Source organism: Sarcophilus harrisii, chromosome 6 (assembly GCF_902635505.1).
Source record: "Sarcophilus harrisii chromosome 6, mSarHar1.11, whole genome shotgun sequence".
Taxonomy (NCBI): domain Eukaryota; kingdom Metazoa; phylum Chordata; class Mammalia; order Dasyuromorphia; family Dasyuridae; genus Sarcophilus; species Sarcophilus harrisii.
The window spans coordinates 204,708,651-204,731,350 of NC_045431.1; the positions used below are offsets into that span (position 1 = coordinate 204,708,651).

Below are 22,700 nucleotides of genomic sequence, written 5' to 3' on the forward strand. Positions count from 1 at the left end.
ACTGTGGCTCATAGGAGCCTGAACTCCATTGGGGAAATCCCACATCAGTTCCTGATTTTGCCTCACAATGCCTCTGTATTTGGGGGTAGTTCATTTTACAGATAAGTTCTGCATGAGATGATCTCTTATGATTCCTCAGTTTGCAAAACACTTTACATACCTTATCTCATTTATCAAGGCAAGTCAGCTAGCATTTAATAAGCACCTGCTATATGACACTGGGGATAGGAAAAAATGCAGAAAAAAACCCAGTCTATTCTTCCTAGTTTAATAAGAGAAACAGCATGCAAACATCCATAATCAAAGAAGCAAGAGACAGAATACATGACAGAGAATCTCAGGAGGAAGGCACTAGCTTTCAGCAGGGAATCATCAAAAACTTCTTGTAGAAGGTAAGATTTTAGCTGGAAGTTGAAAGAAGCCAGGGAAAAGCAGGAGTCAGAGATGAGGAAGGAGAGAGAGCTCTAAGCATGGGGGACAGCCAGTGGAAAGGCTCAGAGGAGGGAGATGGAGAATCTTCAATGAGAAATAGCAATAAGACCATGGTTACTGGGTCACAAAATATGTGTGGGGGAGTTGGGTGTAAGAAGATGAAAAATAGAAAAAGGCTTTTCCCTATTAGATAGGTGCTATATATATCCATCCATCCATCTATTTATTCATTCGTTTGTTTATTTATTCATTGATTAATTTGCTTATTGCTAACTTAAAAAAAAGGGAAATTATTAGGAAAGCTCACACGGTACTCAAAACAATTTGCATAACTTGAAAGAGAAAACTGGGTACAACCAAATCAATTTTAAGTGTGTATTTCCATTTTAAAGGTGAGGATATAGCAGCCAATAAAGTTCAGGTGACTTTTCTAAGGTGTCATATCCAGTAAAGTATCTCATCCGAGGAGGCAGGGTTCAAAAATCAGATCTTCTTGACTCTAGAATCCAGTGCTGCCTGTGCTTAAAAATATAATGTATAGTTCTTTGAGTAAAAGCCAAATGCACATTGGAAACCGAGCCAAAACAAAACAAAAACAAACCCAAAAAATACCATTGTTTCCTAACTTTGTACTCAGGTCTCCAGCCCGAAAGTGCTGACAGGCAGGAGGGCTGGTTGGCTGAGCTAGAGCCAGGCTCTAGGAGACCAGGAGTCAGGTATAAGATCATCTGTTTCTCTTGGTGTTTGCCCAGATGCTAGGGTTGAGATAATTCCCATTCCCAACATGATGATTTATTATAAACGGAGAAAACCATAAGGCGGAAAGCAGGGCTGTTTGACCCAGCATTTTTGTGCTGCCCCAGAGAATAGAAGTGTCACATTGTTGGGTGATTATAAATGAATGATTGCACTGTTTCCTCACTGTTAAAAAGAAGGATGGTGAGTGCACAGTGGGGATTGGAAGGCTTTAGGTTCCTTGCATAAAAAGGAGAGTGCTTCCATCCTTTCCATGCCCAGCCTCTTACATCCGGACTTTGGTCAGGAGCATGTCAGTTTTGATTCATGGAATGGCCATACCAGCTGCTGGCCCACAGATGGGGAAATAATAGGAAATAGGATATTGATGGATTAATTCTGTGCCTGAATTGTGGCAGAAACAAGCTTTCTATGGGGAGGTAGGAGAGTGGGGCAGTTAATAGAGTTTTAGGGATACCTCCATTTAACGGTTCCTTTTTATAATACTAAGCCCACTAAGTCTGTAAACTCCTCAGCTCCTTCCATCCAAAGGACTTCCATCTAGGAAGTTGCCTGAAGCTGAGAGAGGATAACTTGCCCTTATGGACATTGTCAAACTTTAGGAGCCTAGATTGGATTATTAGAAGAAACTTTCATTTTTATAGATGAGAAAACTGAGGTCCTCGGGAAGGTTAAATGACTTACCTGAAGTCACAAAGTATCTGTTAGAGACCAGATTTTATAACTTATAAAATTCAGTCTTCTTTCCCCTATATCAGGTTGCTTTCCAGGCAAAATTTGAACCCTAGTCTCCAAACTTAGCACAGCTCCAGACTATATCTAAATACCCTTTTTGCCATCTAAATATCCAGTTGCCATGCTGTAGAATTCTGATGACTTCTTCTCTCAAACTGATGACACCTTCCCATGATGCCTTTTCTTCCATCTCCTCCTCTCTTCAACATTCTTTTTTTTTCCCTAGTAAATTTATTTATTTTAATACACATTGCTTTATGGTTCAAGTTGGGAGAGAAAAATTAGAGCAAAAGGGAAAAACCATGGGAGAGACAGAAAAAAGAAGTGAACATATAGTCAATCTCCATAGTTCTCTTTTTGGATGCAGATGGCTTTTTCTATCCAAAGTTTATTGGGATTGCTTTGGGTCGCTGATCCATTGAGAAGAACCAAGTCTTTCGTAGTTGATCATCTTCAACACTCTTTTGAAATGATCTGTCCTCTCTGTATTCAGCTAATCAATGAAGCACATTAGGCATGAAATTCCTACTGAGAAGTGTGAGTCAATATCTAAGATGAATGGAAGCACATCTTCATCAATCCCCTTTTCTCCTCAGAAACAAGTGCTAACATGGTGCTCAGTTTTTTTATTTTCATGGAAATTGTATTCCATAGTGTGTGCTCGTTCTGAGCACCCTGAAGAAATTTTATAAAAATTCATTTTCATTATTGTTTCTTGTTTTAAAAATAATGATCAAATATAGCTTTGTAAACTGATCAGAGGTAGTTTCTAGGTAGCTGTAATAATAAAAGTATTGAAGTTTTGTCTTCTGATTTTAAGTCCTTCCATTCTTAATGATTCATGATGGGAAATTCAATCCACATCTTAAGAAAGAACTATGGAGTTTGGATGCAGATCAAAGCAGACTATTTCTATTTTCACTTTTTTGTGTGTGTCTTTTTCCTTTTTTCCTTCTTTCTTCTTTCACAACATAACTAACATGGAAATATGTTTACACAATTGCACATATATAACCTAAATCAGATTGCTTGCCATCTTGGAAAGGGAAGATGGGAGGGAGGGAGAAAAAGAGCTGAAATTCAAAATCTTATTTTAAAAAATCAATGTTGAAAGCTATCGTTATATGTAATTGGAAAAAAATCAAATACTATTTGCCAAATGGAATTTTAAAAACTCTTAAACAGATTCTAAGTCCTTCCATATCTCAGATTCTGGCCCAGAGCACTTAAGAGACACTGACAAACTGAAGCCTTGGTGATCTTAAGCCAACTTCCTTGTTTCCCTTCAGTGTAACTTGCAATTGTTTGCAGCCATCTCAAGTTAGATCTTTATATCCTTGGTCCCTTTTGTTCAGATAGTTGGGTCATGAAGTCTGTGATTTTGTTGTTAGTGAATAAAACCTAAACCAACATAAGTCTTGGGTTAGAGACAAAAGCTTTTGGAGGCCCAGTGATGTAAGCCAATCTGTTACCTGTTTCCAGAAAGAAAGCCTTCCTGATTACTGAATGAAACATCCCTACATTTGTTCTCAGAGGCATAATCAGCCACATTTAGGGGGAGTTCTGGGGCCTCCCTACCAGTAATGGTTTTTTCAGATTCTTCAGAAATAGTTTGATGGTTCTAAATTTAGTGTTTTTTTCTTGAATATTCCAGGTGGAGAACCACACGGAAGAAAATGATATGAATAAGCGAAGAAGAAAAGGCATAGACAATTTGGAAGAGGTTAGTATATTCAGGACTTCTGTGAAACACACTAAAACTAGTCTGGGAGAAAAACCTAAAAGGATCTCCTTTTTCCCCTCAAGGGTGAACCAATTGATAAGATACAGTGGGATACTGTATTTTTACCCACCCATCTTTTCCCTTGGTAATCCTTGACTACAGAATTCAGGGGACCAAGTCTAAGATGAATTAAGATAGGCTTTTGGGTCTAGAGTTGAAAGGAAACATCTCATCTAATCCATTCATTTTACAATTGAGGAAACTGAGGCCCACTTAGGATCAGAAACGGGAAGGAACCCCAACTATCTAGTTCTATCATCGTGCATGTGTGCTTATTAGATGTACAATTTACAAATTTTTTTCAATAGAAACCTTTAAAGCAAAATTATAAAAAGTCTTTCAATAAAAAATTACATAGTTCACAAATTGTACTTTTCTCTGTAATACAGTTTCTGATATATTATCAAAAGAATTTAATAACACTTTTAAAGCCGTTTCTTTTTAAAAAAAATTTTCAGTAGTACTTTATATTTCTAAATTATCACTTTTAAAGCAGTTTCTTTTTTAAAAAAATTTTCAGTAGTATTTTATTTTTCTAAATACATGTAAAGATAATTTTCAGCATTTATTTTTGTAAGACTTTGTGTTCCAAAATTTTCTCCCTCCCTCCCTCCCTTGTCCACTCTTCCCAAGATAACAAATAATTTGTTATAGGTTAAATATGTGCAGAAGAATTAAATATCTTTTCCAAAATGTGATAATGCCTTCCTTCTCCCATTTTCACCCTTATAGTCATCAAGCTTTTCTAGCCGCAGCACTGGCTCATCTCGAGACTATGGCATCAGGAAGGAAGGCATGAATCAAAATAAAGTTAAGTCCATGGCCAACCAGCTGCTAGCCAAATTTGAAGAGAATACTCGGAATCCTTCTCTCCTGAGACAGGTGAGCCACAGGGCCAAGGACTGTGCTCCTGGAGGACCCTGACCCTACAGGGATGTAGCAGAGATACTTGGCCCAGTGAAAGGCTTCAGGTTGCTTGAGAATCCTGCCTTAAGTGGTCTCCCCCAAACTGATATGGCACGTTCATTGTGTGTGTTTGTGTGTCCCTGTGGACACAGGGGAAGGGGTACGGTAAGATATTGATTCTGGGGCATCTGTCTTAGTACCTGGTGAAAAACTCCCCTCCCACACCACAACATCTGTTTTGAAACTCTTAAAACCTTATTGATTTATCAGAACTGTAGACCCATCTCTAGAACGTTTTCCAGCATTCCTTTCCCTGCTTCCTTCCAACACACTCATACACTGGTCAGACCAGATAAACATCTGGTAAGACAAGAGTCCCATAAACTTGCCCCATTTTATTCTTCATTTTACGTACTAAAATTCCCCAACCCAGAGAGTCAGTGTTGTAGTTTAGCAAACCAGGAATATTTTTGCTCCAACATCTATTAGCAGTGTGACTTTGTCTCCCTAGTAATACTCTACGACCAAAGTTTGTAAAACAGGTACTAGAACACCTTAGAAAAAGAAATCTTCTCAATGGGAAATCCTTATGCCTGTGATATCATGGAACCAGTCTTTAAAAACTAAATTGAGACTCGCAACCTAATATTTTTAGTCCCAACCTTTGTTCCTCTTGTCCTCTGACTCAGGGATTGGAGTTTTTCCTTAGAATTGTCCTTTGCATGATTTTGATTGATTCATTTCAAGATCCGACTTCAAATTCAACCTCAATTATTAACTGTATGACTGTGGGCAAATCACTTAATCACTCTGCCTCAGTTTCTTCATCTGTAAATGAGGAATATGGGGATAATAATAGCACCTACCCCCCAAGGTTGTTGTGAAAATTGAATGAGATAATAATTATAAAGCACTTAGCATTCAGTGTCTGACTGTATACATTTTAGTTATTAATATTGTTATTAATAATAATAATTGCCAGGATGGGGGTTTGGGGTCCCCTGGAGGATGGGAGAGGCTGGCTGACCAAAGCAGAAATACTCTACAAAGGCTCCAAGTCAGGACGCTGGGCAGCTGAGCTCTGGACGCCGTTCATGAGCTCAGAGTTAAACGGACACCAACTTGTCTCCTGGATGGGAAACTTTGAGTTGGGTGGGTGATGGGGAACCCATGTGGAGGGGTTTCAGTAGGTAGCTTGGAGACCCCATTTCTGCATCAGTGACTGTGACGAGGGGGACAATTCCTGCTGCTTCTGAAAGTCCCCTGGCTTCTCTCCCCCACCCGGACCCCACACAGGGTCTGGGAGAATTCCCTGCCCACTTCCCATGATATATGAGAGGAAGAAGCTCCAGTGCCTGATAGATACGTTGGTGACTGTGTTTCTGGGGAGCAGGCTGTTTGCCGGAGGGGCTGAAGCTCCTTAGTGGTGATCCCATTTTACGCCAATGTTCCTGCTGTCCCTCCATCTTCTCTTTGTTTCCTCTCTCCCAGTGTCCTTCGGTCTGACTTAACCTTTTGTTTTCATGTTTCCTACGGTTGTTCTTCTCAACTCAACTTTCTCCTCCAAGACGCAAGCCCTTTCTGACCTAGGTAAGCCAGCCCTACATTCTCCTGCTGGTCTTCCTGCTAACTCTCGCTTTGCTAAGCCAGAGGACTCTACACTCAGTCCATCACCTCCTCTCAAAAGGCAGGTAGGGGCTTCAGCTTCTTTCTCACTTCCAACCTGGCAAGGCTGATGTTTCATTTTAGAAGGAAGGGTAATCTCCACCTCATCCCCCACCCTCTCAGACCATTACTAATAGCCCTTTTACCGGGGCACACTCTAAGGTAAACAGCAAACATCTTTCTTTATCCATTAGCTTGACATTTAATCAATTAGCATGTATTTCTTGTACTTGTTAAGAAAAAAACACTGAATTTAATTATTTTGCTGAATGACCTTGTGATAGATATTTTTTTCAAAGACCAGAGATTTGCATTTCTGGATGTACATCCTGGAAGAAGGAAATACTTGTGAGCTGGTAGAGTTAATCGATGGTTAATCTCCTGTTTCTCTGAAGAGGAACTAAGTGGGGCAGGAAGGAGGCCTGAGAGCAGTGGAGATGTGGTGTGATGATCTCCCTATAGTCATGGCAGAGCAACAAAATGAGGAGCATCTCTGCCAACTTTGCGTTGGATGGATAGTGGGGGACATACCAGAGATGCAATGGGTTTTCTTGAATTCTAGGAAGCTTTGTTTGGAAGGCTCTGCCTTTCTACTGACCTGTAATAACAGTATTAGGAATATTTTGTGTGTGTGTGTGTTTCGGTAAAATCCCATTTTTCCTGGTGGGGATCAGGTGATTTTGGCAAGATGCCTTAAACTCTATGAAAAGAGAGAATCATTTAATAAAGACTTTTTCCCTCTCTAAGACCCTTTTTATGAAAAGGCAGCACAGCTGATAGAATGAAAGGGCTTTAGTCAGGAAGACATCTTTCTGAGTTCAAATCTGGCCTCAGACATTTACTAGCTGTGAGTGAGTTTGGACAAGTCACTTGACCCTGTTTGCCTCAGTTTCCATATCTGTAAAATGAAGTGGAGAAGGAAAAGGCAAACCACTCCAGTGTCTCTGCCAAGAAAACCCAAATGGGGTCACAGTGACTTGTAACAGCAACAAGTCCTTTGTAACTCCAGCTATTATTAACCTAAACACTCCATTTTACCAATGAGGAACCCGAGATCAGGGGCAGTTCAGCAAAGCAGTTATAGCATTGGTGGATTGGATCCTATAGTCTCCAGCTCCAGAGTCTGTCTCTGGGATTGTTTCCTCAGCTACAAAATGAGGTTCCTATGTTCCTGGGATCAGGCCTTCTGGCCTGTTACCTCGGGCAGATGATACTGGTTGGGGTTGTTGATTTTGCCCCGAGCTCATGAGAAGAGCTTCCTAGTGATCGCTGCCAAAAGGAGAAGGCCTCTAGGGCCCAGCTGGTGCTCTGGGCCATGTCTGCCAGAGTTAGTGCGAGTGTGTGTGTCCACGGGTGCCCATGTGGGGATGTGAGGAATCCCCAGGGGAGGGGAAGGCCCTTGCCCAATTGCCCTGTTTCCTAGTTTCAGACACGAGCTATGACTGAGCAGGTGCTCAGGGAGTCAAAGGCAGCTTCTGCTGCAAGCGACGGTCTCACCAGGCCTTTGAGAGCTCGAGCCAAGTCGGATCTGCAGCCCTCCCACTCGGGAAACTTGGTTCCTCTGCCATCCGCTTATCCTGGAGCCTTTGCTCTCATTGGCACTCTGAGGCGCATGCAGTACGTGGAGGAAAAGATCCACCAGGTGAAAATTGGACTCCCTTCTCTTCCTCCTCCCTCTTCCCTGTTCCTCTTTCCTCCTCCTCCTCCTCATCCCTTCTTCTCCTCCTCCCTCCTCTTCCTCTTTCTCCTCTTCTCTGTTCTGGGGTTAGCTGCCCTCTGCCCCTGGGAGCCTCTGGCCAATGCAGCCATCTCCCTCTACAGAATTCCACTCCCTTTATCTCCATGCTTTGATTTTTCTGTGAGTCAGCCTGTGAAAATATTATAGCACTACTGTTTCCTTGGTCTTTTTCCTATTCTTAACTAAAACTTCTCTGTGTATGTGTCTCTCTTCCTTCTTCTCTCTCCTTCTGTTTCTTTCCTTCTGCCTGTCTGTCTCTCTGTGTCTTCTATCTCTGTTTTCTCTCTCTTTCCTTCTCCCTTCCTCTTCCTTTCTTTCTCCCTCTCCCTCTTCCTTTCTTCCCTCTCCTTTCTTCCTGTATCTTTCTGTCTCTCTCTTCCTGAGTATTTTTCTGTTTCTCTCTCTCTTTCCTTCTCTCTCTCCTTCCTTCTTCCTCTCTTTTTCTTTCTCTCTCTCCTTCTCCTTCTCACTCTTTTCTCCTGTTTCTCTCTGACTCTCTATCTCTGTCTCTCCCTGCCTATGTCTACTTCTCTTTTTCTGTTTCTCTCTCCCTGTATCTCTCTGACTTTCTCTGTCTTTGTCTTCCTGGCTATGTCTATTTCTCTTTCTCTTTGTCTGTCTCTCTCTGTCTCTTTTTCACCTGCAGAAGAGGGCTCAAAACTTAGCCAACAGGGAGTTTCACAAAAAGAATATTAAGGAGAAAGCTGCTCACCTTGCCTCCATGTTTGCGTGCGAGGACTTCCCCCAGGTAATTGGTGCATGATTGACTGCAGCCCCGAGGAGCAGCAGATGGATTGCTAGCTGGGCTGAGGACTCCCTCCTTCAGAGCATGTTGGATCAGCACAATCCATCAGTCCTTCCCAGGCACTGGGCATTGTTGGGCCCTTGGGAGCTTGATCATCTTGCATTAGACTGGAAAATGCAGTGCTGTCCAAAGGGGGAAACTATCAGCCTTGGAAAAAATCTGGAAATTTGCAGGATCACCCTTAATGAATTCAGGGCTGGGGAGAGGCTGTTTACAAACAAAGAGATCTCCAGGATGTAGCTAAGCCCCGAGTAACATCCTTTCACAGAATCCTTCATTTGCCTTCAGATTAGGTCTTTCTCTCTCTCTTTTTCCCTTTGGTAACTCCTGAGCTATGACTAGCTTGACAACACATTTCATTCAGCTCCCATTTATTAAATGCCAAAAGTGTGTCCATCACCGTTTAAGCCATGAATGCTAGAAAGAAAATAACAAATCATTCCCTGCCTTCCAAGAAGTCATGTTCTATCAGGGAGACGACACGTGTCCATCTCTATAAATTGCAAAAACACATACAAAATATAGACAAGGTTATTTGGAGGTGGGATGGGTCCATGGAGTCTTCATGGAGATGATGGTGTTGGAGCTGGACTCTTGCACCAAGTTCAGGAAGCAAGACTCGAGGGGGCAACCACAGAGGGGGTCATCCCACTCCTAATCAGTTTATTGGCTGAGAAAGCAACCAGTGTTTGGTTCTGCTCAACCTGTTTTACTTTGTTTTTTATTATGGGGGAGTGGAAATGATTTGATCCTAACACAGCCTTCTGCCATTTAAATGGGAACCAGATGGGGCCGAGTGGATTCTTAGGGTGAAGGTCCCATCTTGTCTTGAGAAACAAAGCGAAAACAGCTTCTCTCACTCTGCAAGGATTTAATGATGCGCCTGCTTCATTCATTGTAACATGGACAGATGTGAATTTCCTCTGGAATAATAATTTTCCTATTTCTATTCCATACAGAATAAACTACTCACCAAAGGTCTTTCTCCCTCCCACCCTCTCCCTTCCTCTTGTCTTCCATCTGGTGGCTCAACTGATACTTCCTCTTCCTTGTCTATTGATTCTTCTTCCTCTAACAGAAAGGTAGTCAATTGTAATTCAATTCTTTCCTGTGGTCTGAAGCATGCTGATGTATAATTCTAACAGTTTGGGGGACTTGCTAGGGATGAAAAATGTCCTTAATGTAATGTGTGTGTGTATATATATATTTATATACATATATAAATATTGTATATAATCTATAAATAATATATATATAATATACATTTTTATAACAGTCAAAGACATCATGCATTTATAGTCTTATTTCTATGCATAAATGGGAACCATGTAGCAAAACCCAATCTAATTAGAATGAAGTTTAGAGCACAGTCTTGCTAGCTGGTTACATAGGTGATAAATTATTTAAAAAATAAAGGGATCCCCTGGGATCTCTCTCAGGCGTCTCTTTGTCCATTTGCCCTCACATTTCTATTTGTAGTGAATGTTGACACATTGTTAACACAGGTTATACATAGCTTTTTAAAAGCTTGGTCTCCACTGACTGATTTTTTATGTGGGGATGGGAGAGTATCCTTGGGATTTTGATTCTCATCAGCCTTGAAGCTCTGGGTTTCCTTCTGACTGTGATAATCAGTGAAGGGTTAAATCCTAGGAATCTGTTCCAGGAGTGTTAATCAATGGTAAAATACTGAGAGGTTCTCTACCTTGATGAATCAGAACCAGGAAATAAGGAATTCATTATATTTGAAGGTGGCAACCTATAGCAATAGCTTTCTGGCTCCTGCTTTGCTTCCACAGAGCATCAATTTGCAATAGCCCTTCGACCATTTTGACCCCATTTGGTGAGGTCTCTTGGAGTTTCCTTGTCTGGGGAAGGAAATGGCAAACCGGTCCAGTATCTTTACCAAAAATAAACAAACAAAACCAAAAAAAAACTCAAATAAAGTCACAAAAAGTTAGATGATGGCAATGAAGTGAGCCCTGGATGCAAGTTTTCTATTTCTTTTGGTTGCACTCAGCTGAGAGTGATTAGGAGGGTGCTCTCTGAAGGTCTTTCCTAGACCCTGAATAGACAGTACCATATTTACCCCTGACTCAGTAGGTCCATGTGGGTCTGAATGCAGTTACTTAAGCACAGCATACTGGGATTAAGTCTTGGCCAGGGTCCTCCACAAGGAAGCAGGGGAAGCACCTGCCACTCACTTGATGATTGCTCTGCAGCTCTCCTGGTTCAAAAATCAAACCTAGTTGGGCAGCTTCCCCTAGGATAGGGGAAGATAGATAATGCATTGGATTTGGGGCATCATTGAAAGGAAATATAAGGAAACCTGACCCTGTTTTCTGACCTTGGGGACCGTCCATGTCCCCTCTGGGCACCTCCTCTGCAGAAGAAGGGGCTCAAACCTCGGTTACCTGCCTCCACATTTTGTGGTTCTATTCCAGTGATGCTGAAGTGACCTTTAGGATGTAAGGGAAAGTGAGATCTTGGAGCTCAGAGACAGGATCTCATGCAGATGATTGATATCTATAATACCTGTAATACATTTGCCACTACACATTTAGTGGCTAGGGACCAAAAGCCCTGACTCTGGCTATGAGATGGAGCATTGATGCTAGGTGCTTCTCAGTTGGACCCAAGCACCAGGAATGGAGGTGATTGCCCTGAAGTCTGTATCTCTGCAGCTGGTCTGCTGTCATCCTGAAGAAAAAAGAGGCCCCTTTCCTACCCAGCTCCCCACGGGGTCCCCAACCAGCTGCCCTCCTCAGGGGAAAGTGTGGCAGCCCAATCACCTTCCCCAGGTGTTCTTACATCCTTCCCTTGACCCTGAGGGCTGTACCAGAGGCAGGATCTGATCTCTGATGGAAGGGCAGGCTTTGGGCAAGGACTTTCCCAGGAGCTCAGTTGCCAAGGGCCATAGTGGGAGAGGGATGGCCACTTACCTGCCCTCCTTTATCCTGCTTGTCTCCAGGCCCGCCCTGTGGGCGGGATCTGGCAGCTTGCCTCTGTCCACAGATATCCGGGGTTCATTCTTTTAGCAAACCCAGAGGGCAGGGAAGGGTGTTTTAAAAGCTGCTTGCTGGGCTGCCACTGATCCTCCCAGCTTGGCACCTGGCTGTTCTGTCAGTGGCTTTCCAGTGGGTCCTCTTGGCTCCATGGGATTCACCCAAGATCATCTATCCATCCTTTTATTACTTAGGAGCTTCTCTTTAAAATTAACCCTAATTTTTAAAAAATACCCAACACACCCAAGAAAGGCCACGAAAATGAGCCAAAGAGACTAGAAGCATTAATTCTGGGTTTAGGGAATAATCTAAGAATTGGAATCTGAAAAATCCTTTGAAATGAATGACACCCCTGCTGGCCCCAGTTGCATCCTAGTGCCCCCTGATAATATATATAACATATCCTATATGTATATATGTCCTTGTGCTAGCAGAAAATGTGGAGGGAGCTCCCCAAATCAAAAACAAATCTTATATTCTGCCCTTCTCAAACAAAGTAATGAAAAACCCTGACCCTCTGAAGAATCTCACTTTACTAGCTTCATACCTAATAATTAAAGGCCTTTTTGATCTATTTAACATGGTAAGGCCATGCTTAAAACAGCACAGACCTGTAAGCTTTTGCTCATGAGTGTGATATAAGGTATATAGGGGTGTGTGTGTGTGTGTGTGTGTGTGAAAAATCTTCATTATTTGCCTGCAGTAGGTTCAAGAATTGGGGGTGGGAGGAGGCCGTATATAGATCTGTGTAAAACCCCTTGCCCTCTTTAGGATATTTTCCAATGTCTGCATCCCCTTGGTCACTCATGTCAAGTTTCTTTGGAACAAAAGCCATTCATCGATAGCATTCAGAGTGGGTGAGCAGGACTGGGGTTTGAGACCAGTTTCTCCCACCTCAGTCCCAGGAGTCACCCTGTTTCTACTTCAGCCCCCCCCCCTTTTTCAGTCACATATACTCACCTCCAAGGCCCCCATGTCCTTTTTTAGCTGATTTCCTTGTCATCCCAGAATTGCCAAAGAATGGAACAAAGGGGAGGGGGATTTCCCACCTGTCGAGTGTAATCTTTGCCCAAACCTGGAGATGCTCAGACTGACTCTGCCTATTTCACCACAGTCCTTTGTGCCGGGAGCTACTGGAAAGCCTAGCCCCACTCCAAAGAAGGAATCTAAGCAAAAGTTATTGCAGCCAGACCCAAGCCAGGTACAGCCCTCGTTTGCCTGCATTTTTGCTCCTCCAACTGCACCTGGGTTTGTCACGTTAGCTTTGTGTGTTGATTTGGTGGCAAGTGCACGTAAAAAAAGACGGCCCTGTGTGAAACCCATGACCTCATTCCCCTCATCCCTCTCCCCTTCCATCTGTTTAATTTATTCCCTTTGTGTTGCATGGCTTAAAAAGCCCTCCAGCATTCCAAAGAAACCCAACATATTTTAATTTTTAGTTCTATTTTATAGTTCTACTATTGACAGACTAGAACACCATTTCTTTTGTCAAAAACTAGTTTCAAATGTAAAGAGAATTAAAACATTGGTATAGACCATATGATGACATCTTCTGGCATTATGTGGTATTACATCTGAGCAAAAAGTGAACTCAATTTTGGAAATCTAACTGCATATGGAAAGGTAGGAGGAATTCCTCTGTCACCTGAGATAGTGTGGAGGAGGGGAAAGGTATCTCTGCAAATGCAAAAAGGAATTGTAACAGAAAAGTGCCCTGATTGGGTGGCGACTCAGTTCCTGGTAGACCTAGCAGGAATTGCTGTTGCCATATTAGAGAACAGCATCTTTCCAGGTGTGTCACTCCCGGGGTTTGCCCCACTACTAGGATTCTGGGAGTTCATGGAGTGGGGCTGGGAATGGGGGAGGACACAAGGTCTTTTTGTGGGATCCATCTCCATCTGTGGGAAAATCAGACTTGATTTATAGTCATTTTGTCAGCAGACAATGGTTCTTTCTTGTGATGCTCATAGAATGAAGCCTTGGGGTACCAAGAGAAGATGCTTAGGCTGGGGGTTAGGATTGTAGCCCTGATTTACTGTGGTCCAGCACCAATTATCTTCCCGCCAGGGAACTCTTCACCTGAAAAATGAAAGTATTGGACTCAATCACCTGCTGGTATTTTCTGTCATTCTCCAAGAAAATAGGATATAAAGGAAAATCCTTGAAAACCAGATGAAGAAAGAAAATCTGGAGGGTGGATAGTGAATACGTAGCTAAAACATATTTTCTGTCACAATCTTTTTTATGTCTCTAGGGACAGAGTGAGAACATCTCTGAATTGAGGTGGCTTTCTGTATTTTTGTGCCTCCTGGGCATCCCTTTGCTTACAACCTTGTTTCCTTCTTCAATCTTGAGTTTTGCAAATATTATGTGTTCAGAGAAGCCAACAAAAGGCATTATGGTGGAGAACCAATTTGATATGATGGGGAGAGCATTGAAGACCACCTTAGACATTAGTTGTATGATACTGGACCTGCCAGCCTCAGTTTATTCATTTTTAAAGGGGAGATGATAAAAAAATTAAGAAATTAGTACTTTTAGGAAGATCAAATGAGATAATATATAGAAAGGATTTTGCAGTCCTTCAAGTGACTTTACTTTCTGATGAATATATCTAGTGTCCTTTTTTCCCCAGACAAAAATACGTTAATATTTTTAATTTTTTATATTATTGCTCATTATTATTATAATTGTCAGTTATTACCAATACTAGCTGTATGATGAGGAGCAAGTTAGTTCAATTTCCAGTGCTTGAGAAAATTCTCAAGTTACAGATTGGGTTGGCACCCAGTGTTGATAGAGTGAGTTTCTAGAACAGGAATTCCCTACAGATTAAGTCATAGGTCTAGCCCATCCACTCTCAGCCCAATTCTCTCTCCCCCCAAGAAAAAAGATAGCTCAACAGCTGAAAAGAAGTAGAGCCCCAAGCTGGGTTAGGGTGAATTAGATAAACATTTTAAAGCAGGTGATGATTTAGCATGATAAATGATCTCATTTAGTTCTAAGAGGTCTCCATCAGAGGGGCTTATTGAGTGCTCTGTCCCTTCTGCGGTCTACGGAGTGAGCTGATTGCTCTGTGACCTGAGTTTGTCTCAATTCTGGGGAATTAGAAAGGAACATGCTGCATGGGAACTAAGGTCTAGTGCTCAGTAAACTTCTAGCAGCCAGCTTGTCTGTGTTACTGCACTGGACCCTTTCACCCAGGATTCCAAGGTTCTGGAAATAAACACCCTCCTTCCTAGTCATCAGCTTTGGCCAAACCTATAATGAAAAGCATATGTTCCTTCTTGGAACCACCAACTTAGTTCACATCCACTGATTCCTATGGCTAGGCTTTTTGCCTTTGCCCATGAACTGAAGAAGAGTCAGATTGTAGGAATCTCAACCTCTTGGGCAAATCTTTCATGCTTTCCAGACTCAGTCTCCTCCTCTGTAAAAATAATAGAATTTGGATTAAATGACCTTTGGTGTCCCTGCCATCTCTAGGTGTTCTTTGTTAAGGAGCACAATTTCAGAGAGTCAGTTAAATGTGGTATTGTCAAAACTCAGAGTTTTTGTCCTTAAACATCCCAATATTTTTTAATCCTGAAGCAGTTTTGTGTGATGAGTTATTGATCCTCAAGTCTTCCTCCTCTGCATCCACTTGACCATCCTTGAGAATCTGCTTCTCTGAATTTATCATGATCTGCTGATCTGGAGACTCTGTCCCTTTTCCCAGGATGGGGAAGGAGGAGGCCCCTATTAATTCAGTTAAATGATCAAACAGCCATTGGAGGGGTAGGAAGGGAAAGATTGTTTATAAAGGAGTACCCAACCTACTATTGACTCAAGCTAAGTGATAAATCATTGCCCAGCCTTAAAGATCTCAGTCTTCATGGTGGAAGATGGCAGCTCATCTAAGAAGTAAAATTCTCTAATTGGATGTCAGGAGCTGCTTTTCTCCAGTGTTTGTTTTAAAACTGGATAGACGGCATTTATTTATTGGATTTCTGGGAGCGCTGGACAAGTCCCAGCTCTCAGATTTCAGCGAGCTGCCTTCAAGAGTATCTATCAGTCCCAAGTTCTTGTATCTCGAGGTTCTCTCCTCTGTCCTGAGGAAGAAAGAATGGATCCTCCCTCAACCATCTGAACTCAGGAGAGCTTCCTTTGGAATTACTTCATTTGGCCTGACTCCTTCAGAGAGAAGAATGGGGGAGAACAGCTCAATTCCTTAAGCTTTAAAGAGTATTCCATAGTCTTCCTAACTTTTAGTCTTTAAGAGTGGGAGGTTCCATTCCTCTCAAATAACATCTCCTGCCCTGTCTCAGGTCTGATACCCAGTGGAAAGTCATAGTCCCAGAGGATAATTGGGAGTTTGAACATCCACCATAAGCAGAAATTTCAGACAAGAGAACACTGTGAGGTTGTTGTTCAGGGCCTTGGCCCCTCTTGAAGTTTCACTGATGCAATAATTCAATTTCTACAATGCCCGGGGCCCTAGACTATAATGGAATGTGGCGCCATTTTTTAATCGGACCTTGCATGAAGTCATGAAATTACCCATTGTTTGACTCAGCCTCCACTGGTATTCTTCTTTGGAAGAGACTCAAACTGCTACGCCCATTGGGTAATGTGGTTCTGTTGCCAATAAACGCAGGGGCAGGGTAATTTGTTGCCCTCTAAAGATAGGTATTTGTCCAAAAATAAACAGGGAAAGGCTTTAAAGAAGGACTCACCATCTCTTCAATAAGTTAGGATTATTGTGTCTATGTGTGATGGGGGGTGCTCTGTAAATCCCCTTAAAAAGTAAGTGCTACAAAAATAAGTTGTCATCATCATTGTTGTTATAAAAGTCTACAGGCTTGTTAAGTCTACCCTAAAAGATATATGTATGAAACTCCTGGCAAAAAGAAGAAAAAGGGAGGTTGGTTACAAGTCATTAATCTCATAGCCTCCATGAAGAGAGAAGGAAAGGTTTAATCTTTCCTTAGAAATAAGGAGTTACATACCTTCTTCCACTACCCTTTCTCCTCATATATGACTGTGTGTTTATATTTTCTTATGAATTTGGCGCAGCTTTTAAGCTGGTCAAATTTTGGGGGGGTTTCTAATTTTGTCCCCCAACCTGATAGCCATCTGCTTTTCCCAGCTTCCTGTTGCCTTTAGATCTGGTAAACATGTGATGAGTCATTAATAAATTAATATTATATTTCTACCAAGAATAAAATCTTGTCATATTTTAGAGAAGCCTTCCCCCCCACACACACATAAATCATGTTGTTCTTAGTCCATTAAGCATCACTCGCTAGCCCAGTTGTCCAATTCCAACTTATTTCTACAATTATCCAACTTGTGTCTCCCGATTTTGTCCCACAAGATTTTATGAGACACTTTGTTAACTTCTTTTCTAAAGATTCTTGTTAAACCTATATTCTCCAGATCTACCATTTTGCTAACCCTATCTTTAAAAAGGACTCAAACAACAGTATTTTTAAGTGACTAGGGACTTAAGTGCTAGGAATAGAAATATAAGAATTAAAGGTAACAGTCCCTAAGCCTCTAGTAGCTTACAATCTTTTGGAGAAAATAAAGCAGTACACATAAATAAATACAAGATCCATACAAAGTAAGTGAAAGGTGATTTCAGGGATTGAGGGAGGCAGTAATAGTTGGAAGTTCATCAAGGAAGGCTTCTAGTAGGAGGTGAAATGTAAACTGGCTTTGGAAGTTTGGGAGAGAAGTTTTAAGGGGCATAGTTGAGGAAGGATAGAGGGAGAATCTATATAAAAGCAGAGATTAGAGGAAAAATATCACACGTGCAAAATAGCAGTTTGGACAGTAATGGGCATGAAAGGGAGGGATATGTATTACATCTGGAAAGAAAGGCTGGAACTAGATTGCAAAGAGCATTAAATGTGCAAAAAGGAGTTTTCATTTGAGTTTAGAGGCAATAGAGAGCCATTGGGGTTTCTTGAGCAGAAGAGGGACATGATCAGATTTTTGCTTTAGGAATAATGGCAAATTTTGTTAATTTATAAAGAGCATGGATTAGAGAAAGATACTAAAACAGAGGAGTTTGTGGTAGAGCCAGGAGGTAGTAGAATCACTAGAGCTTCTCAAGCAAGGATGTGAGATGGGCAGATCTATACCCTGAAGATATTATTTTGGCATTTTGTTTGAGAATTGTTTTGAAAGAGGAGACAATGTAGGGATGCAAAAATTGGGGGGGGAAGAGGAAAAGAGGGAAAAAGAGAAGGGAGGAAGGAGGAAAAAAAGAAAAGGAAAGGAGGAAGGAAGGAGAGTAGGCAGACTAACCTGGTGTGAGCTTTTTTTTTTTTTTTCATAGCAAGCAGTCTCTGCAGAAGTGATCATGAGCCATTTTTACCCATAACTTTGTTGAATGGGTTGGTACTCTAGGCTTCCTGGCATTATGAGAGACTTTTATCCACAGGCTCAAGTATTGCCCCATACACCTTGTAAATAAGACAGTAAATCCCAGCAGCCTTTTTGTTGCTATTGTTGGAGCATCCCTCCAGTCTCTTCACATTAATCCCTCAACTCGAATTGCTCATCAGTTGTGACTGAAATTGCTTATTAGTCCTCCCCATAATACAGAATAATATAAAAGTACAACCAAGCAATTCAATGCCTGTTGCAGTGTTTGTAGCATTTCCCTTTCTCAGTTCACCCATGGATTCACCAGAATACAGGAGATGCATCTGTTTATTTCATCATCCCTTCTTTTAGTGGGAGTTTGCCCTTACAGGTATTCTTCACTTTCCCATTGGTATTTTTGTTGTTGTTGTTGTTGACATTACTATATTCATGGTTCATTTTAATCTCCTAATTTTGCTTGTTTTATATTCTCAATTTAGTTTTCTCATAATTCTCTGAATTCTTCACATTTGGTATTTAGGATAGAGCAATAATTGTCCATGACAATCACATACCAACTATGGCTTGCTCAGCCAATCTCTGGTCACTGGACATCCTTTGGGTGGGATTTTTCCCAGAGTTCTTTTGTTTTTGCTACCATAAATAGTATTACTATGACTATTTTGAGACTGGTAGAACCAAGCCCCAACTCTGCCCCATTGGAATTCTTCTTCATAAGAAAAACAGTTAATCTTTTCCCCTTCAGATTTATTTAAATCAGAGGGACACTTTCAGCCCCAAGCTGCATTTCAGGCACATCTCCTGTATGTTGAAGTTTGTAGGCATGTGAGAATGAGTGCCAAGGAATTCCAGCCTCTGGTCTTGGGGCCGGTGGTGATAAGGTTCAAGGACTCAGCCTGTGGGTGAGCTTACTGGTATTACTCAGATAGTTTTTTTTAAGAGGGCTTAGAAGATAAATAATGCATTAATTTTTTCAGTAGACTTTGGGGTCTACCATGGTTCTTTTTAGGGAATGGACTTATTTGTACTTAGCATATTGGGGAGGCTGAGAGTTCCTATTTAGTGGAAGAGTGGTCTAGGAGGCTTTGGGGTTTGCATAGTCTAGCACATTTACAGAGTTTGGTGGTCTGATATGTAGCTATTTTCTGTGAGAGTGACTTAGGAGTGACAAATGACTAAAGCAAAGTTCTATCCCCATGTTCCCATTCCCCCCCATTCTGGTCTCTGGCATTCCTGCCAACATTCTTTCCATATGCAGATACTGCTGAAGTCTGCTCCTGCCACCACCCCATACCATTTTCTTTGCCCACATAGCATTTGGAGGCAGGATGACCCTGGGAATAGTTTTCATGAAGGACTTCTTTAGAAAGTTTCTTTTTCTGTGATGTCCCATCCATGTTGGATTCGCCTCAGTAGCAAGCTTTCCTCTCCCTGGGAGCTGCCTAAGGATGCTGAACAGAACACGAGGGAAGAGCCTGGGGAAAGAGAATAGAAGCCTGCCTCCAAAGAGGAGTGTGCCCTGGAGATGGATGGCTGGAACCAGACAATTATTGGGAGGAAGAAGGGGGAAATGTCTAGAGTGCTTTTTTCCCCCAGCAACTCCCTTTCTCCCTTAGTTTATAGGGAGCATTGTAAGGACTGGAAGGATAGAACGTTTTTTATGCCCCCTTGTTTCTTTGAATAATGAAGGGATGGGACCAGAAATAGAGGATGGGACCAAAGAAAAAAGGACAAGAGTAGGAGACATAGGAAGGAAATAAGGCATAAAGGATAGAGGATGGGGAGAAGTGAAGAGGAAGGGGAAAAGGATGGGGGAAGAGAAACTAGACCTGTCATTTCAATGGTAAAAAGAACTCCTAGGTGAAGAAACTTCATCTATTGGTGCAGTTTGTTCTGTCTAGTCTCTTACTATGTCATACACATGCATCAGAGGCATAGGTCTCCATACTCCTACATGTGAACTTACCACTTGGAGCATTCCTGCTGCTATTATATATGTTGAATTGGGGAAGGACCTGGAATAAGTCTCATCTCTGTTTCCCCATTTTCTACCTGCTCTAACCTCGTCCCCTTCCCCCAATTTGTTATTAGTTGACAATTATTTGGCTAGTTTATGTTTATTAGAGATTGAAGGAGGATTAAAGGCATTGAATTATGGGAGGAAGGATGCTGGAATAGGTATTAATCATTGTACTCATCCTAGCTAAGTTTTATTCAGGTGTGCAGCTTAGTAGCTTTTAGGTTTGGAACAGATTAAGTGGTAAACTGCACTAGGATTTTTGGGACACTGTTGTCTAATGTTCTGATGAGCACCTGAAGATCTGCAAAGAGCACTCATGCTCTTGCTCTAGTTCGTTCTCTCTCTGTGTGTGTGTGTGTGTATATATATATATATATATATATATATATATATATATATATACACACACTCACACACATACATACATATACACATATGTATGTGTATATATATATATATTTTTTTTTATTTTCACAGCAACCCAGATGCTGTCATCCTGATTTTGCAAATGAAGAAACTGAGGCTCATTGAGTTAAATGACTTGGTGGTGATCATATAACTAGTGTCTGAGGCAGGATTTGAGTTATTCTTTGAGAGTTTAACATTTAGCTAGTAGTCTATCATAATTCCCCAGGCTTTGGGACTCTGGACAAATTGCTTCCATTTCTGGCTTTGATTTTTTCCTCTTAAAATGAGATTAAACCTGGTAGTTAGTCTCTATGAGCCCATCCTGGTGAGAGCCACTCGGTGATATCATGGATAGAGAGTTGGATCTGAAATTAGAAAGTCTTTGGATTCTGTTAACTGTGACATAGACCCTGGGCAGAGAAAAGAACTGTATGTGACTCTGTTTCCCCATCCCATCCAATTCTGAATCTGTGATCTTCAGAGATGGCTCAATGCTGTTACAATACTAACTGCAGTGCATGCGATTCGGTTCCTTTTGGTTTAAAGCCCCTCCTGTCCCTTGCTGAGGGAGCGAGTGGCAGCTCATTACTTGCTGTTTATATGTTTGTGTGCCTTCCTCCCCTTCTCACTGTTCTGCTTTTTTTCCCCCTCCCATGCTCAACTGGAAACTCATTGTTTGTCCTTTCCTTAAATAAATAAATAAACTTTCCTCTTGCTTTTCTTCTCTATCACTGCCTCCATCACCCGGTAGATGACAGTAGGGAAAGTGTCTCGAGGAATAGGGGCAGTGGCTGAAGTTCTGGTCAATCTGTATATGAATGATCACAGACCCAAGACCCAGGCTGCTTCGCCAGAGCGGGTAAGGCTGCCTCCCTTCTCCCCCAGTGACCTCTCCCATGTGAAAGGTCTTTATCCCTGTTGTGTTCAGAACCCCGGATGCTCTGCCTTTCATGCTCTTAGAAGCCCTGGGTTTTTCCCCCTTTGGTTATCATGTCATTTGAAAAAGTAAATGTGCCCCAAACTGATCATTTTGATTGGATTCAGAGGACAGTAATGGACCAAACATCCCTCTCACCCAATTCATCTACTTCTCCACCTGAGGCTACTCCTGGCTGGAATCACCAGGTATCAAGTTATTCAAAATCACTAACTTGGTTTGAGTCTTCCATTTTTCCTTTCACCTTCCCCCCCATAATTACAAGCTAACTGGTGTGTATTTATCCCCTTTCCTCCGCCATCCCCATGGGCTGGGTAAACTCAGCCCACAATTGCTTAATACTAAGAAGCTCCAGGTAATAAACTCTCACATGAATGGGGTGGGGTATGTGTGCCTTGGGTTGAGCAAACTTTGCTTTCCTCCCATAAGTTACTAATGTACACTTCATAAAGACTGGAATGGAAAATGTCACATTTTCTATTTGGTCCCTTTTATTTTGTCTTCCCTTGGAAAGTATTGTTTTATGTCTTCCTATTCAGCACCATGTTATTGAAGTCATGGAGAGGGGAAGAAAGGGCGAATGTATCTATGGGTAAAGGATGAGTTTAGGCTTCATCTTTGACATATACTAGTATCTGGTTGTAGGGAAACTGCCACCTCTTAGTATCCTAATCATCTCTCAAAAACTATCAATTGCTACAAGTGGCAGATCTCATTGGAGAAGGGTAGTTCCATACAAGGAGTTCCCTATTGTTAAGAATCTCAGATCTGGGCAAAAAAAGTAGGAGGTAGAGGGAAGAACCTTTTTTAAAAGGTTTAAAATATATATATATATTTTTAAAAGTTTAAAAATATATAAATTTATATATAAATATATATATATTTATATATTTTTAAAAATACGAATCTTGGAGCAGACTCAATTTGGAAAATCACATTAAGAGGCAGTCCTGAAGTTTTGCCATACAGACATGGTGTTAGACCCTGTCTTAGTTGGGAAAAAGACTTTTTTTTTTAGTCTCTCCATTTCTGGGTACTTCTGCTACACTCTTCAGTGAAAGGGGAGGATGCTTTAGGGTGTAGTGTAGGGGAAGTAGACCTGGGTTCCAGTGCTTGTTCTGCTACTTCCTACTGA

General features: G+C 41.5%; 1 protein-coding gene across 14 annotated transcripts in view; it reads left to right on the plus strand.

Annotated features, from left to right (window-relative positions):
* The window catches only part of MICAL2 (microtubule associated monooxygenase, calponin and LIM domain containing 2), a 296,098-nt gene that overhangs the window by 172,304 nt on the left and 101,094 nt on the right, over positions 1 to 22,700 (plus strand). For 9 of the 14 annotated variants that reach the window (XM_031944246.1, XM_031944245.1, XM_031944242.1 and 6 more), the window contains exons 15-23: positions 3,578 to 3,646; positions 4,439 to 4,588; positions 6,181 to 6,303; positions 7,701 to 7,919; positions 8,662 to 8,763; positions 9,780 to 9,902; positions 12,940 to 13,026; positions 21,380 to 21,487; positions 21,673 to 21,753. In XM_031944246.1, coding sequence (XP_031800106.1) covers positions 3,578 to 3,646; positions 4,439 to 4,588; positions 6,181 to 6,303; positions 7,701 to 7,919; positions 8,662 to 8,763; positions 9,780 to 9,902; positions 12,940 to 13,026; positions 21,380 to 21,487; positions 21,673 to 21,753 — 1,062 coding nt within the window. The remainder of the gene's footprint in view (positions 1 to 3,577; positions 3,647 to 4,438; positions 4,589 to 6,180; positions 6,304 to 7,700; positions 7,920 to 8,661; positions 8,764 to 9,779; positions 9,903 to 12,939; positions 13,027 to 21,379; positions 21,488 to 21,672; positions 21,754 to 22,700) is intronic. The other 5 variants (XM_031944248.1, XM_031944257.1, XM_031944249.1 and 2 more) reach the window with 4 other exon arrangements.